The sequence below is a fragment of the Myzus persicae genome, unplaced genomic scaffold (genome assembly GCF_001856785.1).
Source record: "Myzus persicae strain clone G006 unplaced genomic scaffold, MPER_G0061.0, whole genome shotgun sequence".
NCBI lineage: Eukaryota > Metazoa > Arthropoda > Insecta > Hemiptera > Aphididae > Myzus > Myzus persicae.
In genome coordinates this window covers 449,804-468,484 of record NW_019102619.1, presented here as the reverse complement: position 1 = coordinate 468,484, position 18,681 = coordinate 449,804, and the positions used below count along the sequence as shown (strand labels likewise).

General features: G+C 35.4%; 1 protein-coding gene across 5 annotated transcripts in view; it reads left to right on the top strand.

Annotated features, from left to right (window-relative positions):
- Window positions 1–15,461, top strand: part of LOC111032699 (facilitated trehalose transporter Tret1-like) — a 50,683-nt gene extending 35,222 nt beyond the window's left edge. For all 5 annotated transcript variants that reach the window (XM_022313137.1, XM_022313135.1, XM_022313136.1 and 2 more), the window contains 6 exons: window positions 11,546–11,668; window positions 11,742–11,865; window positions 12,146–12,454; window positions 12,530–12,771; window positions 12,883–13,186; window positions 13,481–15,461. In XM_022313137.1, the coding sequence (XP_022168829.1) occupies window positions 11,546–11,668; window positions 11,742–11,865; window positions 12,146–12,454; window positions 12,530–12,771; window positions 12,883–13,186; window positions 13,481–13,779 (1,401 nt within the window). In that variant the 3' untranslated portion in view covers window positions 13,780–15,461. The remainder of the gene's footprint in view (window positions 1–11,545; window positions 11,669–11,741; window positions 11,866–12,145; window positions 12,455–12,529; window positions 12,772–12,882; window positions 13,187–13,480) is intronic.
- The last annotated feature ends 3,220 nt before the right edge of the window (window positions 15,462–18,681 follow it).

Here is an 18,681-nt window from a genome sequence, read left to right as displayed (position 1 = left end):
CTATGAATTTTTAAACGAATTCTAGTATTTAAATTTCATCAACGTTTCGAATTCGCCATATTTAAAACGCGTCTCGAGTTTTTTCATTATACGAATCGAGTTCCCTTGACCACAAACGTACCCTGATCACGTCCCAGTGATCGGAACAATTAACATTTTTATAGCTTCCTAGTTGGCCCACTGTATAATACTTGCCAAAGTCTGTACTCGCATAATGATGGTTCGTTATAATATCGGCAATTCGGAGAATAAACCTTCGGACACACTCATCCTGAATGTGAATCATTCGGGACAATCCTGACCACCGAGGCCGCCGTTCGTTCATATTTACGTGGTGACTTTGGTTTTGGGACTTTAACCGAAACGCGCGTCATTGAAATGTCACCGAGAGCTTCGCAGCAATGCCATACATTTTTTTAGATTAATTTTTGAGATTCCAGAATACTGTTATGTACGCATTACGGTGCATTGTAATTCGCGAAAACTCTACAACAAACTTTTCTATAGTTTTAAACTACAAAAGCTCCACACAATGCTCGTATACTAAAGCTGAGGCGTGGGTGTGTCAAAACTCGCGGACGTCCGGATTGCCAAAAGTTATATCGATCATAATTTTGTGCAGTTTGAATGTATTGTATTTTCGTATTATTATCTCATGCACTTCCCGGGCGGTTTTAACGAACGGCGACGAGTTGCGATCATTATGCCCTTCTTCCGGAAGTCTATATTATATTTTATAATTTAATAATATAAACGTCTTTATAATGTACTTCGCCGAACAATTGTCGTAAACGACACACTGTATCGCAGCCGCTGAGCAACAATAACCATAAATGTTTAAAAAATAACCCAATAGATGTTAACGATACTGAATAATAATTATTCGTCGGGCTCGTAAACAAATAATAAACACACAAGGAGTACCTGTATGGGCTGTATGTATCGCATTGTCGCCTTGAAATTTCTTTGAGTAGGTATATTTTAATACTATGAATAGCCAGTAATTTAGTGTCGCTAATGTCCTTACTGTGTGTTTTAAAGGGTGTAACTCGCGGGCGATGACGATTCTCAACCGGACGCATAATATATTACATATAGTGGAATAAAAGCCGACGAATTCGCGGCGCGCCAACAACCGAATGGAAATATTTTGATCGATACCGCTCCTCCCTCCTTTCCCACCGGGCTAGATTTGGTACAATAATATTAAATTTTGTGGATAAACCCGCGGGGGAGTCCTCGAAACTATTATTTCGTTTCTCTTTTATTGATTACTTTCAATTTTCAAAGTTTTCCTACGTGTAAAAATTAGATTAGATTTTTTCCACTTCGCGCAACGACTCGATATAATAATAATAATATAATATATATATACTAAAAGTATGAAACAATAGAAGTTTTTTTTCATCCATGCAACTATTTACACGGACATCGGTCCTAGAAACTTTTACGAACATTATAATTAATTAACTCACTCCGTAAACGCAAAAGGCGTGTAACAGTGTAACACCCTCGGGACGTGAATACCGCTATATAGTATGTAGTATACCTGCGGGTCTCGTATTAAAATCCGCCTATTTTACTTACATACTTATATTATAATATTATACTATATCTACATGCGCATAATATACGAAATTAAATATTGTTCGGACTGGGCATCGTATACGATGTTAAGTTTTTCTCGCGTTCCTCGCTGGCCGACAACGGCCCTAATGTGTAATTAAATCCGAGACGAAATTATAATATTATCATAAATCGTATTCCAATACGTTTTACGATCGTTAACGATTTGTTTTAAACGGTTCTTCAATATAATATATTATTATATAATCGACACTGTCTTTATAAGCACTGTTCGACGTAAGTAGGTTCATTTTGGTTAATTTTTTTTCCAAACTAAATTACGCGTATATAGACGGATATGCGTACTTTTGCTTTGTGTAAAACAAACTGGTTCGTCTTTTCGTGTCGTCGTTGAAAACTGTTTTACATAATGTGCCTCGTGTTTCGGATAATATCCTCAATTTCCTAATTAAAAAATATTGTAATTTCGTGCCTGTGTATGCAATTTTAAAACCAACGCGTTGAAACAAATGGGATAAGTAGTCGGGACGCCATAGTAAGTAGTTCTAATCGATAATTCTCCGATTTATTTCACAATATACACAGTTATGATGCAATTTGCTGTCCACACAGTATTGAAAAAACAAATTGTACATTATAATTTTTTATGGCGTCAATGTTTCCGAGAATAATATTTTAAACAAAACTGTCCTTCACGTTTACATAATATCACTATAAAAGACGGTCGGGTTAGCTCATTCTGAGTTAGGAAAACATTCGAAAATTTCAGTTTTTTCAATTCCGAATATCACAAATATCAATTCGTATTAGAATTTATGTTAGGGAGGTTGACACGAGACGGTTAAAAGTTAAGAAATCCGATTTTTTCATTCGTCCAAATCACTTAAGTTTCCTGTAGCAGAGTGATAATATGACGAGGTGCTTGTGCTTCAGTAATTAGGGATATATCAATGCGATTTAAAAAAGTTTGTACGGCGTTGATGTCATGTTAAGTGCGACTTTATACTTCACCGTAGTCGTGTATAGTGCATTACGTGTATACATACGTTACGAACACCCTTGATCCCGAGCTCGTAAAATTTGTCAAATCGCAAGTCACACACTGTCAGCGCGAATATGTAATAATAATAACAACAACAGGTACAGGCGATTTCGGCCGGTGCTATAGGGGAGTATAATAGCTGCGATAATATACCGGAAGCGGCCCACCTCTTCGGCGTCGGCAGTGGTTTTTTCGGTTTGAAAACCGGGAAGAGGATATACGTATAGGTCGCATCCGACGCATCACCACTACGGCGAGCGAACGGCGGCGGCGGTGGTGTCGGCGGTGATGGTGGCGGCGATCCTCGGTCTGCGGCCGAGGTGGTGGCGGCGATCTGGAGGTCACGTCGTGAAGGCGTTAGAGGCTTCAACGGCGGCGGCGGCGGCGGCGGAAGAGTCCGCGGAGTCGAAGGCAGCAGCGGCGGAGCAGTCCGCGGCGGCGAGGGCGGCCGCTGCGGCGGCGGTCGCTGCTTGCGGTGGCGGCGGCGGTGGCGGACGTTGACGGCACCGCGGCCCGCCGCACCATTTCCACTACAACTAGTACGGCCGCACGCACGCCACTCCGAACACAAGCTCTTCAGAATCGGAGGCGACGGCAACTCACACGCTCGCACGCTGTCGTCAGCTTCGACTCTACCGTTACCTGTTACACCGCCGCCGACACCGCTTCGCCAGCACCGTCTTCGTCGTCTTCTTCGTCGCTGCTCAACAACAACGACCGTCGCCGCTACCGCGTGCCAGACGCCTGCAACGCACCGCCGACCCCTAGATACGCCGAAACCATGGTTTTGCTCAGGACCGACACCCATCGTCACATACGGGTGGTCAGACAGGAAAACCAGGCCAAGTCGAAATTAAACGCCTCGCAGGTATACCTCGTATCTACCGCATGTAGTGATAAAAAATAATAATCATCTCGACCGACAGTCGAATGGTAGAACATATGATAAGACCTTTAAGATCTCGTTTTTTGCCGACCCTAAGTCGTGTAATAGATATCGATATCGAGTGTTCTCGTACATATTGTATCATTCGCGACTAGTCGTAATTAATTGTATAAATATCAATATAAGGGTGTTTGCCGAGCACCGATCCAAAACGTCAGGGCACTGCAAGCTCATATATGCCTTAAACTTTAAAATGCGCTCGTCGATAAATAACAAATAATAATTAGTCAACATCATCGGTTGTATATAGATTGGTCTGTACTTCAACATTTTAAAAAAATATTCTGCTTTTAAGTAACAGATTTCGAGGCATACTGTATGTGTTATATAAAATCCAATAAATGAGTATGATATTTTGAAATAGATATTTTATAGCATTATACCATTATGAGATTCGTGGTTCCATATAGTTTTAACGTATGGAGTGCAAATGATGGTGCTTTTTAATATCATTCTGATTTGCGTCTTTGATATAGGTAGATGTTTTTTAACTAGAGATATTATTATTATTTTGTTTAAATGATAAACCATTAGGGGTAGTTTTTCGAGTTATGAATAAACAATATTTTTTATATTTTTTTCTTGGTATTATCATATTATGAATTACTTTTACATCACCTATTTTTATCCTCAATAATTTTTATACAGCTGTATCGTTTTAAAAAGAGTATACCAAACAGGTGTTTTCACCACTTTTTCCGTCATTTATTTTATTGGAGCGGGTAGCACATCTCGCCCCACTGATTCGTTGTATATGATCCCACAAAGTTCGAAAACCAAAAAAAAAAAATCACATCACTGCTCAATAATAATTACCGTCTTTGCCGGTTTGGCGTGACGATGAATGCCTCAGACAGATAATGGTATTTTTAAAAACACGCGATTTTTGTTTGTATTATAAAACCAAAACAACACTCCGTCGTGTTTATACCGTTTGGACCGATTTCGGTGTATTTTGCTGGCAAGTCAATCTCGGGTAAAGAAATGCGTAAAATACATTTTTAAATAAAACCAAAACGCGTGCACACGTGTAACCCAGCCCACTGCTCTCGGTGAGGTTTTATTACAATAATAATATATTAGTATCTTGCAGTACCCGAATATTATCGTTTTATTTCGAAAACTCACTACATCAACCGGTAGTTCAAACTTTATCAACTTTATAGCTTGCAAATTATTGTCCAGTGCCAACCCATATGGCTGTAAATCGTTGTTCATCTGTGCATGATTTCTTCGAATTCGTGTCGACCCATATTATATATTGTAGTAGAATATAAGCATGTCTGTAATGTTGTATGCCGACAACATCAATAAAATATGTAACATAATGTTATACAGTGCGCTTATTGTCATATCCGTTCACAGTTTTTAGAGACTCAATTCGTTTAATTATTGTACGCTCGTCGTTACCCAACACCGTTTATCGTTTATAATCATTACTCGAGGTAAACTGTGCAGTAGATTGGTATGCGTAGCTGGTACACACATAGGTATAATACACGCGTGGAGAGTGATTGTCGACAGTAATTAATATGATTATTACTATGACGAATATAGTGTTTTCCGTTTCCACGAGCGCAACCTACCTTCAAACATAATATAATAATGATACCCATTTGATCGAAAATCGACGCCGTCTCTGCTGCAGCAAGTAAAACTGCTACATGCATAGACCTATATAATATGCGTGTTTGTGTATTATACGCTCGTACACGTTTCACTGTGTGAGACATTAATAACGGCTTCGAAAACAATATAATCATAATCGCTGGCTGGACCTAAATAATATAATGTAATGTGTAAAACTGTAAAATAATAAGTTGTACCTACGCGTTATTCAGGTACACGACTGCGGAACAAGCTGCGTAGAATATTTCGCGATTTTACGGGTGCGATAGTGATAACGATTAGCTGCAGGCAATACTATTATGACTATTAAAACGTATTAGGTATAACAAGCAACAACGTATACGCGTGGCTATGAAATTCGAGTATGGTTGCCAGCTAGCAGATTAAGCGCGTTCCCGATTTTGCGAACGAATTTCACCGTCTCCGAATAACATTTGATTTTATGTATTGTATAATATGAAATTATTATGTCCAGGCGAAAGGTCAGAACTGTAATGGAATTAGGTATGCAGACTACCCATTATAATTGTGGTATATACAGTAACGCCGTCCCCAACTATAAGAATATAACAGAAAAAAATATTGTCTCTAATTAGGCTTAGGGTTTAACGAGATAAAACATTCTTTTGCCAACATTTAAAAAAAAAGTGATTAAAAAAAATCACTGTTTGTAGCCAGTACAAAGGCGTACCTACTAATCTACTATATTATAGGCTATTGCAGGGCCGTAGACACGGGGGGTTTACCGGGTTGGATCCTCCCCTTACGACACGGACAGTATATAAATGTATTTTTGTTATATAATATCTGATTATTATGATAAACCTCTCTTATATTAAATTCCTATCTACGGCACCCGTTGGTATATTAATAAGGATTACAGGCTTTAGTAATACGCCTAATACCTATGTCTGTTGATTTTGAAAATATTGGATCAAATTTATTTTAACCTAATGCGACTGTAAAATAATACAACAAAATTAAATTTAAATACAATTATTAATTTACAAGTTACATTTCCGTAACGTGGACTTGGTATTTTTACGAATGTTCTATTAGCTCATATTTTGGAGTACGAAAAAAAGATAAATTTTATGGGTGGAACACTAGAACGTATACTTTGAACTTTATATTACTTGATATTAAATGTTTGGATAGGCGACAGTTACTACAGCAGCCACAACAAATATATAATATAAATAATATATGTATCGGAAATTGTTAAGCTCTCGCGCCACGGGTCCTCGCAATGTACGAACTACGATTTTTCCGTGCTTGTTCACATACTCCCTATACTTACACATATATATATATATATATTTATATAAATGGTGTGTATAAAACAGCCGATGTGTGCGCTATATTAAGTGTATATATTATATTATATTCGTACCTCTGTCCCCGCGACACGTTCGTGTCGTTTTCAGCGCTGCGAGGGGGATCGTGTAAAATATATATATATACGCAACTCGTAATGCGCTTTTCTGCAGCAGCACGAGCGAATAACGGTGGTGGGTGGGTTGGCTCCGGCGGAGGGTGAGCTCGTACCTTTTTTGCGCGATGCCGGTACACCCTGTGGCGTGCCCGACGCGTATCCCGCGGTCTCGTGAAAACGGCAGATCAACTTCAGTAGGTACCGACGACAACGGGTTATTCCTGAGGAATGTCTCCGTTTCTCGTGAATCATAAAATATTATATCGACAGCATATATCCGTCAGAAGAGACCCTTACGAGTTACAGCAACTGGCTTCAGAGATGCCTGTACAATATCCTGTATTCATATCCACTCGTATAATATACCTAAGTAGATGTGAAAAAAGAGCGACCGTCTTGGTTATCGTTTTCATAGTTTTTCGATAGAGCTTAGTGAACATTTATTAAAAAATACGATAAACTAATCGAACGTATCGTGTCCCAACTCCCGAATACTTCACCAGCCACAAGCACGTGATAGGTGTTGTACAACCGCACAAACAGTACTACACTGGTTCGGGTTTGTTTGTTTATAGTAGGAGATATTTGCAATTTCGTAATTGTAATTTTCGGTTGTTTTAGAAATTTGTCTACATGGGGGAGGCCGTTCGAGGTATTATTATAATTCCGAATTATAAACCGTCTGCCACAGATAACTAGTGTACAGTAAGGTTCACTACCTACATATTTGAACTTTATGTTGCTCAACGCCTGTCGTCCGTCTTTAAATAATATGATTCATTCAGCTTTTTGTTTATGACGTACCTAGGTTTAAAATGTCTCACGCGTCGCGTGAAAAAAATAAAGACAAAGCCGAATCTAAGCACTTTGTTATGTTTGGTTTATTTTTAACGAGTTTAATTTAACCGCAACGAGCTGGACTCGAAAACAAGTACCTAGTTAGAATAGTGTTGGTGGATCACGATGCGCGACGTGATGACAAATATATTCGTATTATATTACAGGAATAATTTAAAATTGTTAATCATATCCCGCGAATATGTATTATTTTTCACGATTAAAATCAATTATCTAAAACCTAATCGAACACCGACACCCTATCCAACTCCCAATCGCCATCCCATCCTTAAGTCTAAGTCTTTTTTGGATATTTAGTCGGTTAGTCGTTAGATGACGACTGCGTACACCGGGGATTCGACCGATTTAATTATTCTATTGTGAGTCGTGACAGAGTCGAGCGAGTTCAAACCTATATTTTAGCTAACCTACGAGTTTATAATATAAAATTTGTATCCATATAATTATGTACGCCAGTTACGTTTTTTTAGCACTAATATTTTTCACCCTTTGTTATTCTTTACATTCGCAATCAGCATCGTTCCGGTAAAGAAAAAGCTCCTAACGCCCTCGATTTATATACTATATAAACAATAATAATACACGAGAAACACTCTTCCATAACGAATATAATATTATAAACAATCGTGTAACGAATGTCTCCAAAGTCTCTCGGCTATAACTCGTGGCGCGACGCAATCGCATTATTATCATTGTACCCGGACACGACCGAGCGTGGGCGGAGAATAGTTTCAGTTCGCGTGCTTTACACCTTTGTGGATACCTACGAATAAATGTATATTATAATACATAATACGTACGACGCGGCGGTCGATGCATTTCGTACGTCCGTTTCATTATACCGTAAATTCTACAACCATTATTTGATTATTACAATAATGGACGCCCCCCGAGTCCGAGACGACGTATTAGTTCGTCATCCGGCTCCTTTCATCGCCGCCGTTGACCATCACAATAACGATTCAATGCCAACGGAAACACGTATGTGCCTATTATGAATTTTGATATAATATATATATATAACACCTGGAGCTTTTGTACAATGCGCATTTCGACCGTGTTTCGTGGCTGCCCGCCATCCGAATGAGCATTTTTGTTTCCGTTCTTTTTTTGTCTCGATATCATATATTATTATTTCGTAGTCGCCGTCGCGCGCGTCGAGGTCGATAAATCCTTTCGGTGTGTATGCGATATCGATCGAATTGTTAATTATTATTAATTAATTAACGCGTTCGTCATTATTACCCAACGATCGATATATATATATATATATATATGTATATATATTATATGCACGCGCACGACCGAGTACATCATCGTCATGATCTATCTAATAAAAGTCGCTTTGGCATCGTCGAGGCCTTCGGAGGAGACGTGTCGAAGGGCGGTTTAGGAATCACAGTTGAATACAATTGGTTTCAATAACGTCCTATGCAGAATAATATATATTATTTGCTCAAATAAAATGTACATACTCTTTCGCCAAAAGTGTATACGTTTTGAATGCTAACAGCAATAATACGTGTACCCTTCAGGTACGGCATAATTATTATATATCATACTATAAAGTATATAGAGGTAGGTAGTATGTACCTACGGTGGACGTTAACAATGCGAAAACAAACTTTGATGAAAGAGAAAATTTAATTAACTTAGGTCCACACGCTCATAATACCATTGATTTGTTACGTGTGTAATACACACTGTGTATCACTTACAATCTTTAATGAAAATATTATAGTATCGGTTTTACACGTTAAAATCAATATAGTATTATATTTTAGGACCAGATATATAGTTATCCTTCTGGTCATCCTTTTGCGTAAACATTCAACAATAACAATCATCGTTGATGGTTTAGAGTTAAAATCACCATCTGGGTCTTTCAGCACAACACTTCGTAAATTATTATATTGTACGTATAATGGCCGGGTCTCGTTCTTCTAAATCCTGCATTCATTTTATTTTCCCGCGGATAAAAAGTTAATATACCCGATGTATGTCAAGAGGCGAACGGTCTTGACCGTAGACACAAAGACCAAAAATATTGATTTATTATTAAATGTACTTGGGTTTCGGTTTTAGAATAAACACGAATATACTTGTAATACAGTCCTGGCGTACATCGTGTATTTTGGTTTCCAAATGTTTGAGTTTTAATTTAAAAATAACACGACTGGCGACTGCATAGGTCACAGCTCATCCGAAAGGATAATCTCTGTACCCACGGGTATAACAATAATAATATTATATTATAAGCTCGTACGACAGATAAAATAAAAAACGATCGTTTGGACGTCGTATAATATAATACAGGAGACGAGTAAAATTCGTTATTGACGGTCGAAGATCATAAATTTTTTTATGTCGACAAAGAATTTAATATGCCATGAACCGTATAGAGCAACAGTATTATAATATCATTTCGTACGCGTTTCGAATAACCTGTATTGTATTATTTTATTTTTACGAATTAATTAAAACATTTTAAGAGGACATATTTCACATATTTTTCCAACCATCTAGGTATATATATCTATTATGTATAGGTAGTAAATTTTGTGCGCGTAAAACCAAAAGATTAAATCGCCTTATGACTCGAAGCCAATACCGAGGCCAGTTTAATATGACTTTAATAATACCATCATAACTATAAGGTTTTATCCGACGCCTATTGTCGAGATTCTTCCGAGCACACTCGAAAGACGATCGTCGATCTGCCGTGATCACGAATTTAGAGGGCTGACGCTCCGGGAACTCCCTGCTCTGTATAGTTGTACGCTTGTACGATCATCGCAGTAATAAATGCAAGGCCAACGGTCGTAAACTTCACGGTGTTTCGGGCTTCCGGCACCCGGACAGGTCGGGCCATTATTGTGGACGACGCACTTTATAGTGTTTTCCGCTCTTCAAATCAAAGTCCGATTGTCTCGCGCGGGCCAGTGAAAGACGCGAGGTTATATATAGGCATAACAACAACAATAATATACTTGAATCCTAATAATCCGAAAGATTCAGGACATCGATCGAGGCCTCGAAATATCAGCAAAGTCAGACTCGTCGACGCTCACGAACACCCGACTAATTCGCCATTAAAACGCCGCGAATTCGACCGTTCTATATACCTATAGTACCAATACAATAAGACTATAATAAGCACGCCATTCATTGGCGAATGACGAAGATACATTCTACTAACACACCACTTTAACACAATACCAATAGGTACCCATTAGACTATTTGACTATTATTATTAGAGAGCTTCGATCATATATATTATTCATTGGACAATAAAATGTTAGGTTTACGTATAGCTGTCCGCGGTCTTATTATACATATTAATATTATATTTACGAATCTGATTTGTCCGTAAAATTAACTCTGAAACATTTGTATATTATATGGTGCTCGACGAAATCTGCAGTAGTCAGCACCATCACTATAGCTGGTAGTCGTCGCTATGTTTCTATCGCATATTTTCATCCACCACACAATAACCTTGTTTATCGACGTATGTTACTATTTACAACGATTAGTACTCTGCACGTGTTGTAAGACGTTAATTATTTGCGTACGTTTTTTTTTTTTACGTATACTTGAACTTTGTGAACTTGAAAATGTATATGAAAACGCATATAATAACATATAATCATTGAATTCAAAACGATAAATAATATGGTTTGGCGATTTGGCGCAAATGAAAATAATACGCGCTTAAGAAACGATTGATAATAATATCCATTGCGATTTATATAATCGATAATTCACGAACACGGACGTATGTCATTGGGGTGTGGGTGGATATTTTTATACATTGATTGGTCATATTTATCTATTATAAATGTCTGGAAAACCAATAAAAACGAATAGGATGAAAAATATATTTACACGATGGCTTAAGTCGCGTGTTTTTTTCAATTTTTATGGTATATTAGTTATGCATGACAACTATTGTTGTCACTCATAGAACGTACTTTTTTTGTCTTACTAAAAATTCGGTATTTTTGGATTCGTCTAACTAGCAAATATTACACTTTGTTCATACAGATCCTTGCTTCATTAACAGTATCATTATGCTCAATGGTAGTTGGATTCGCGTCCGCCTATACGTCACCCGCCTTACCGTCAATGAACAGACCGGGCAGTCCGCTGACAGTAACCGAGGAAGAAGTAAGTACCCATTTTCATCGGCGTTTCGTGTGTGTTTCTGAGGTAATAATGATTAATCGAATTTTGATTACAGGGTTCATGGATCGGCAGTCTCATGCCACTGGCAGCACTCATTGGTGGCATGGCTGGCGGGCCCCTTATCGAGTCCATCGGTAGAAAAACCACTATACTCGCTACCGGAATACCTTTTATTATTTGTAAGTAAACACTAAATAGTATGAGGAAACTTAATTTAAATTCGACAATCGTCAACATCGATTTCGTAATGAATTCGGTATTTAGGTCTAGGTTTAATACCTACTTGTGTTTTTTGTTAGTATTAACCTACTTTTTGCTTTATGTGCATATTACTAAGCACATCTTAATCCGTGTACTTGTCGATTAGAACAGATTTTTTTTTGTCGTTTCTGTATATATTATACTTATATGATACTTTCATCGACTCTAACAATGTTAATGTTTATTATTTGTTTGCAGCCTTTATTCTAATTGCGATGGCTGTTAACGTGCAAATGGTAATGGCAGGTCGGGCCATAGCCGGATTCTGCGTAGGAGTGGCTTCATTAGGTCTTCCTGTATATTTAGGAGAAACTGTACAACCTCAAGTCAGAGGGACGTTGGGCCTTTTGCCCACCACTCTCGGCAACAGTGGTATTTTGTTGTGTTTCATTGCTGGCAAATACCTTAACTGGCAGATGCTAGCTATCCTCGGCGCTTGTATCCCTATACCGTTCTTGGTGTGCATGTTCCTCATCCCCGAAACACCACAATGGTACATAAGCAGAAGTAAGTCGTACTGGACGTGATTATTTCTAAACTGAGATTGTATATTAAAGACTCGTATTTGTTTTTTGTGTATAGATAAAAGCAAGAAAGCGAAAAAAGCTCTTCAGTGGCTGCGTGGAAAGGACGCGGACGTAACGCAAGAATTCAGCGAGATCGAAAAAGCTAATCACATGGGCAAGAACGAAGAAATGCCCGGATATCTGAGCTTGTTCTCCAAGATGTACTCGAAACCCTTGCTAATATCTATGGGGCTCATGTTGTTCCAACAACTCAGCGGTATCAATGCAGTCATTTTTTACACCGTCAAAATCTTTAAGGTATAATATTATGTAAATATTTCGACACTCGAATCGTTATGAAACAAAATTTACGAAGGCCTTTATTTTTCACATCTAAACATCTGTTTCCTTTTCATTGTTATTATTTAGGAAGCGGGAAGTACCATCGACGAAAACTTGTGCACCATCATCGTGGGTATTGTCAATTTCTTGTCCACTTTCATAGCAACCGGTCTCATTGACAAGCTCGGTCGCAAGATCCTTCTGTACGCGTCTAGCGCTACGATGGCGGTCACGCTCATCACTCTCGGAACGTTCTTCAACTACAAAAACAACGGTTACGACGTGTCTCAGTACGGATGGTTGCCATTGGCCAGTTTCGTGTTTTTCATCATTGGGTTCGCCATCGGCTTCGGGCCAATTCCGTGGCTGATGATGGGCGAAATTTTGCCCGGTAAATATGATAATTGATGATAATTAACTCGAAGAAGCACGAACGCTATATTATATTATAATTAAAGAAATAAGCCTGGTCCATTGTAATAAGAACTTATTAACAACTACCCACATTTCTTTCAAAACTTTAAAGTTTAAACCAAAAATAACGTCTAGATAACTATAATAAAAAAAAAGTATTTCACTATACTTAGATAAAATTTCCGATGTATCACCCTTCCCCTACCCACGTCCCACACCTCTAGTTATATTATGTATGTGTATAACCGGTCAAATTATATTATATTTTCAGCCAAAATCCGGGGCACAGCTGCATCGTTGGCAACGGCTTTCAACTGGGCCTGCACGTTCGTAGTCACCAAGACGTTCGCTGACTTGTTACGAGTCTTCGGAACTGACGGCACCTTCTGGATGTTTGGAGGCATCTGCTTGATGGGATTGGTGTTCATCATATTCTGCGTGCCCGAGACCCAGGGTAAGAGCCTGGAGGACATCGAACGCAACTTAACCGGGGTAGGCAAAGGCCCGGTGAGACAAGTGAGGAGGATGAGCTCGATAGCGCATCTGAAACCGCTGCCGATGGCCATCTAAACGACAGAAAAAATAAATTTTATTATGTATTAACTATATAAGAAAATCGGCGTATATATATATATATATATATATATTTTTTTTAATAATAATATTATACATCAATTTTTCTTCGGAACATTTTCGGCAATTACAAAATTAAACCCGCAAGCTTATATTTGGCGCGTACCTCTTTTAATATTTTACAATACAAATTACGTTTTTATGATTATACCTTTTTAACTATATAACATGTAAATGTGAATAGACCATTTTTAAAACGCGTTAGACTACACTGTTCTAAAGTGTATTATATAATGGTGCTAAAATATTTCAGACAATAATTAACAGAATAAAAACGACTTTTTTAAATTTATATAATATTAACTATATATATACATAAAAAAATACGATTACAACAATAATATAGACGAAGGCCGTCTCATTGCGTTTCCACATTCCGGAAAGTAGGTGAAGTTCCAATTTTTTATATTAAATTATTATTATATTTTTATTATTTTTCGTGCTGTGATAGAGACAGAGCATCCCCTCCCTCCCGCAGTTGTATAATAATGTTAACGCCACGATACACGTATATAATATTATATATATATATATATACATATATAGATCAAATACCGATTTTTACGATCGGGTCAATCCCTCCTCATAAGCCCTTCGAGTTTTTTTATTTGACTTAAGAATTTAATAGTATGATACGTATATAAAATATATATATATATATATATTATATAATTATAGTTGGGCACTCGTTATTGTACTTACAATTTAATACATTTACATTATTACACTATAATACTTTATATACATATAATATATGTCGATACGCTTAAGCCACATTTTTATATAGGGGGAGGCCTTCAAGTCAGTGAAGGTTTGTGTGTGTGTGTGTGTGTGTGTGTGCGTGTGCGTGTGTATGTTTAGATTAACGTTTTTAATATTATTATTATGTAGGTGTAAAATACGTAATTATAACACTATAATATACACACCGTTTAATGGATCGGTAAACAAACGATGTTTCTAAGTGTTTATATTTTGTTTTTTTAAACGATTTTTACATTGCAGTATACTTGGTACCTATATTTTTCCGGTTTTCCGATCCGTACATGCACGTATGATTTCATACAAATCGTGCAATATAACGGATCGTGAAACTGGAAATCATATAATCATTATAAAATTGTATATCGAGTTACAGCTACATAAAAAATACAATAGAATAACTGCGGCGATAAGACAATTTTATTTTACTAACATCAAAAAAATTAAATAGTCATTCATTCGCAAAAGCCACCCCGCCGTGAGTGTGTGGAACATGTGATCGATATTCGGAAAATCGGTACAGTTATGCACGCCTGCGATGCGGGGTGTGGGTTATATATTATGTTTATTATCGATACAACTTTTAAAACGACTAGACTGTTTTTTTTTTTTTTGTTTTTTTTTTTTTAAATCTTTTATTGTGATTTGATATTATTATGTTACATAATAATATTAATATTAAAAAGCCTCGCGTAAAAATCGTTTTTTACCAAGTAAATATATTATTAATACAAATACTTGAAATACTTACTAAAGTCGACTGTAAAATCAGTGTCACTTTTTTTCCAATCGGGCGGGCAAACTTTGTGATTTTATTATTATTTTTTTTTGTATTAAAATTAGTTACCAATATATTAAACTATGATTTTTTTTTTTTGTTAGGACCTTATTATTTATTAAAACAATATATAGATTCTCGGATGACATGTTATTTATTTCTAGATTTATTTAAATTATAATATAGATTTATAATTGTGTTTTGAGCTCAAATCACTCTAAAAAAAAAAAAAAGAATGTAGTACATATATATTTATATTGTCAATTAAATGAATACAATAAAAGCAATAGATATTATTATTATTACCTACCAGCTGTAAACCTATAGTTAATGAATTAACCACACATTCCATATTTTACGAAATTATTTAGTATTTTATCAAAACGTGTATGAAATATTATTTTATTTTATTTTTTATTTTAATTTGATATATATTATTTCTGTTTTAAACAAAAACAAAAACATTTTTGTGGCTTAAGTACGTTTTTCGAAAACGTGTTAATTCATTATTATAATATTTATTGTTTAATATAATATACATTTTTAGAGACTTAAACTTTTTTTATGAACGAACATACGATAAAATATTGTTTTATTTATTTTTGTATTACAAAATTATTTGAATGTTTAGAATGAAAACATTGTTTAATTTATGTGTACAAATAAACATTATTTGTTAAAAATATTTTATGTTTTTTTTTCTTCATTCTATTTACCTACCTAATAATAAATTATCTACTCCTGTTCCTGTAATGGATTGTGGATATCTTGTCATAGTGTCATGTACTCTTATCTAAACCATAAAGATATCAAAATGCATAGAATTCCAAATTCTTAAGTGTTTATTAAATAGTTATGTTATTAGTTATTACAATCGATATCGACGACTTTATGTTACAAGTCATGATATATTGTGTAATACTGCAACTTGGTTGTGCGACTGTTGGTTTTTAGAACAATGGTCTAATTTTATCTAAATTGATTTATAATTTTTAATGAAATTAGAGAAACATTTTTGTTTTTGTAATGATATCATTCTCTCGCGATAGCGATTAATTTTTGTAACTCAATCTTTTCAAAAGAGTTTTATCTTGCTCCATGATTTTATTCCTTATCAATAATGTTACACCATGAAGGTGAACTCACCCGCCGTGTTACGCGTCGTATATTCCGTATTGAACAATACGTATAGATGACGAATATTAAAGTAATTTTTTGACATTTACAGCACATGCTTTCGACCTACCTTATCTACTTATCATTTGGTGGTAATTGATTTATTTTATTATTGTACTTGGAGTTTGGACAAACAAACAATTACAAGAAAAAATATGACTCTATATTGGACTCTGCGCAGCATTTTTAAAATCTGATTTCTTTCTGTTGTACAATATGCAATTTTTGTTTCTATGTGACACGAAAATATTGTTCAAGGTTAACCGTCCTCACTCTTTAACCATCAAGACTACAAAAATCATTAAAAATCATTTATTTTAATTATACGATGACGTTGTAACACTACCTAAATGAATACATTTATTTTGGTTCATATTATAAATTGTGTTATTATAATAACAAATACAATAATACTCGTATAATATTGTGTGTGCATTATACAATGGCACTGTTTAATATTCATAATTTACTTACACTTTATGTATACACATAATAATACTCTACATTATACGGTTTGAGTTTTACTTCAAATAATAGTAAATGTCACGAGCGTGCCATTATAAAAGTACGTACCTATATATTATATTATACATAAATTTATACTTGTACATTTAGTTACAAATAGGAACTATATGCATTATATTATTATTACAATATGATTATCATACAAATTAACTGAATACTTACCTGCACCTACGTGTGACCGGCCTGAATAAATTATTTTTGGCGTAAAAACACGGAAAAAAAGTGTCACCTAAATGAAACAGTAATTGAGTCCCTTAAACACGTCGCGCAGACAATGGAGTGGTTGAAAAACAAAAGAGAAATGTCATTGACGTGCGTGTGCACCCGAGTGACTGAGTATACCCTGAGGTAGATATAGAACTGTAGTGTGATTAAAAACGCAACCAATATAATATATCGTATGAACTTGATTTCACCGGCAACCAAATACGATTTGCTGTTTGTTTAGAAAAATTAGCACAAAACAATGTAATGTATCTAAAGCAATTACAGTATTTACGAGCATCTAATTATTTTTAGCTAATTTGTATTATTTTGTGTAACCCTGCAGTTACATCACAATTGTTAACATCCATAAAAATATTTTTACAACATTTTTCGTATGTACGAAAAGTCAGTAGGTCATGAATTTAAAAACGTTGTAGTTTTTTTAATTGAAGACATTTTTTGGCGATATAAAAAAGTCGATACCTAACAGTAAAAGCCAGAAATAAAACATGCCATTTAAATGCAAATTTCAAATTACTTACATTAAAATTGAAGTAAAGCGTGTTATAAGAATCTTTAATTGTACACTGGTATACTTAAGCATATAACATGATCGGTGTACGATATTATGGACATTTTTTGTTAGGTTCGTAAATTTATCTAGTGAAAATTATTGAAATATACTACTTATACAAGTGCAAAAGCATATAACATGATATTTTATATTCATATAGCATTCATATTTTTACTTTTCGAATCTTTTAAACAGACTAGATCCACAGTGAAGACACCAATATTATTATGTAATTTAAATGGTGTTTTAATTATTGTCACGGTCATTTTTGAATTTCCAAGGGTATGGTACGTATAGGTATAATTATATACTTGCAGATATTATAAAGAAACACAGAAATTACTTAATCGAAATTTAGTATTTATATATACTCACCCCACTATATCTATAACTTATGAGAAATAATATTTAAAAATAAAATATAAAATTGTTAATCGTTTAAGTCTAGGAACCTAAGTTCGTGATTATTTTAAGGCCATTTTTTTCGTATTGTCTTACGAATTATTTAATGGTAATCCAAATAAAGTTTCATTCTCAGAAGTAAGAAGGAAATAAATTATTTTTGTGAAGACAATAAAATTATAGATACCCTTGTATCCGCAGTGCCACAATAATAGAAGACTACGCCCCCCCCCTCCCCCCCAACCATAACAAAGTCCTAGAGACCCCTCAAAAAATATGAATGGAATAAAGAGTATGGGTTGCTTACTTTAAGTTATAATAAGGAGAATAAAATTGAATGTATGTTTAATTATTTTTTATAGGAAAATAATCAAGTTGGTTTTCAGAGCTTAAAATTATTATTTTAAATTTGCAT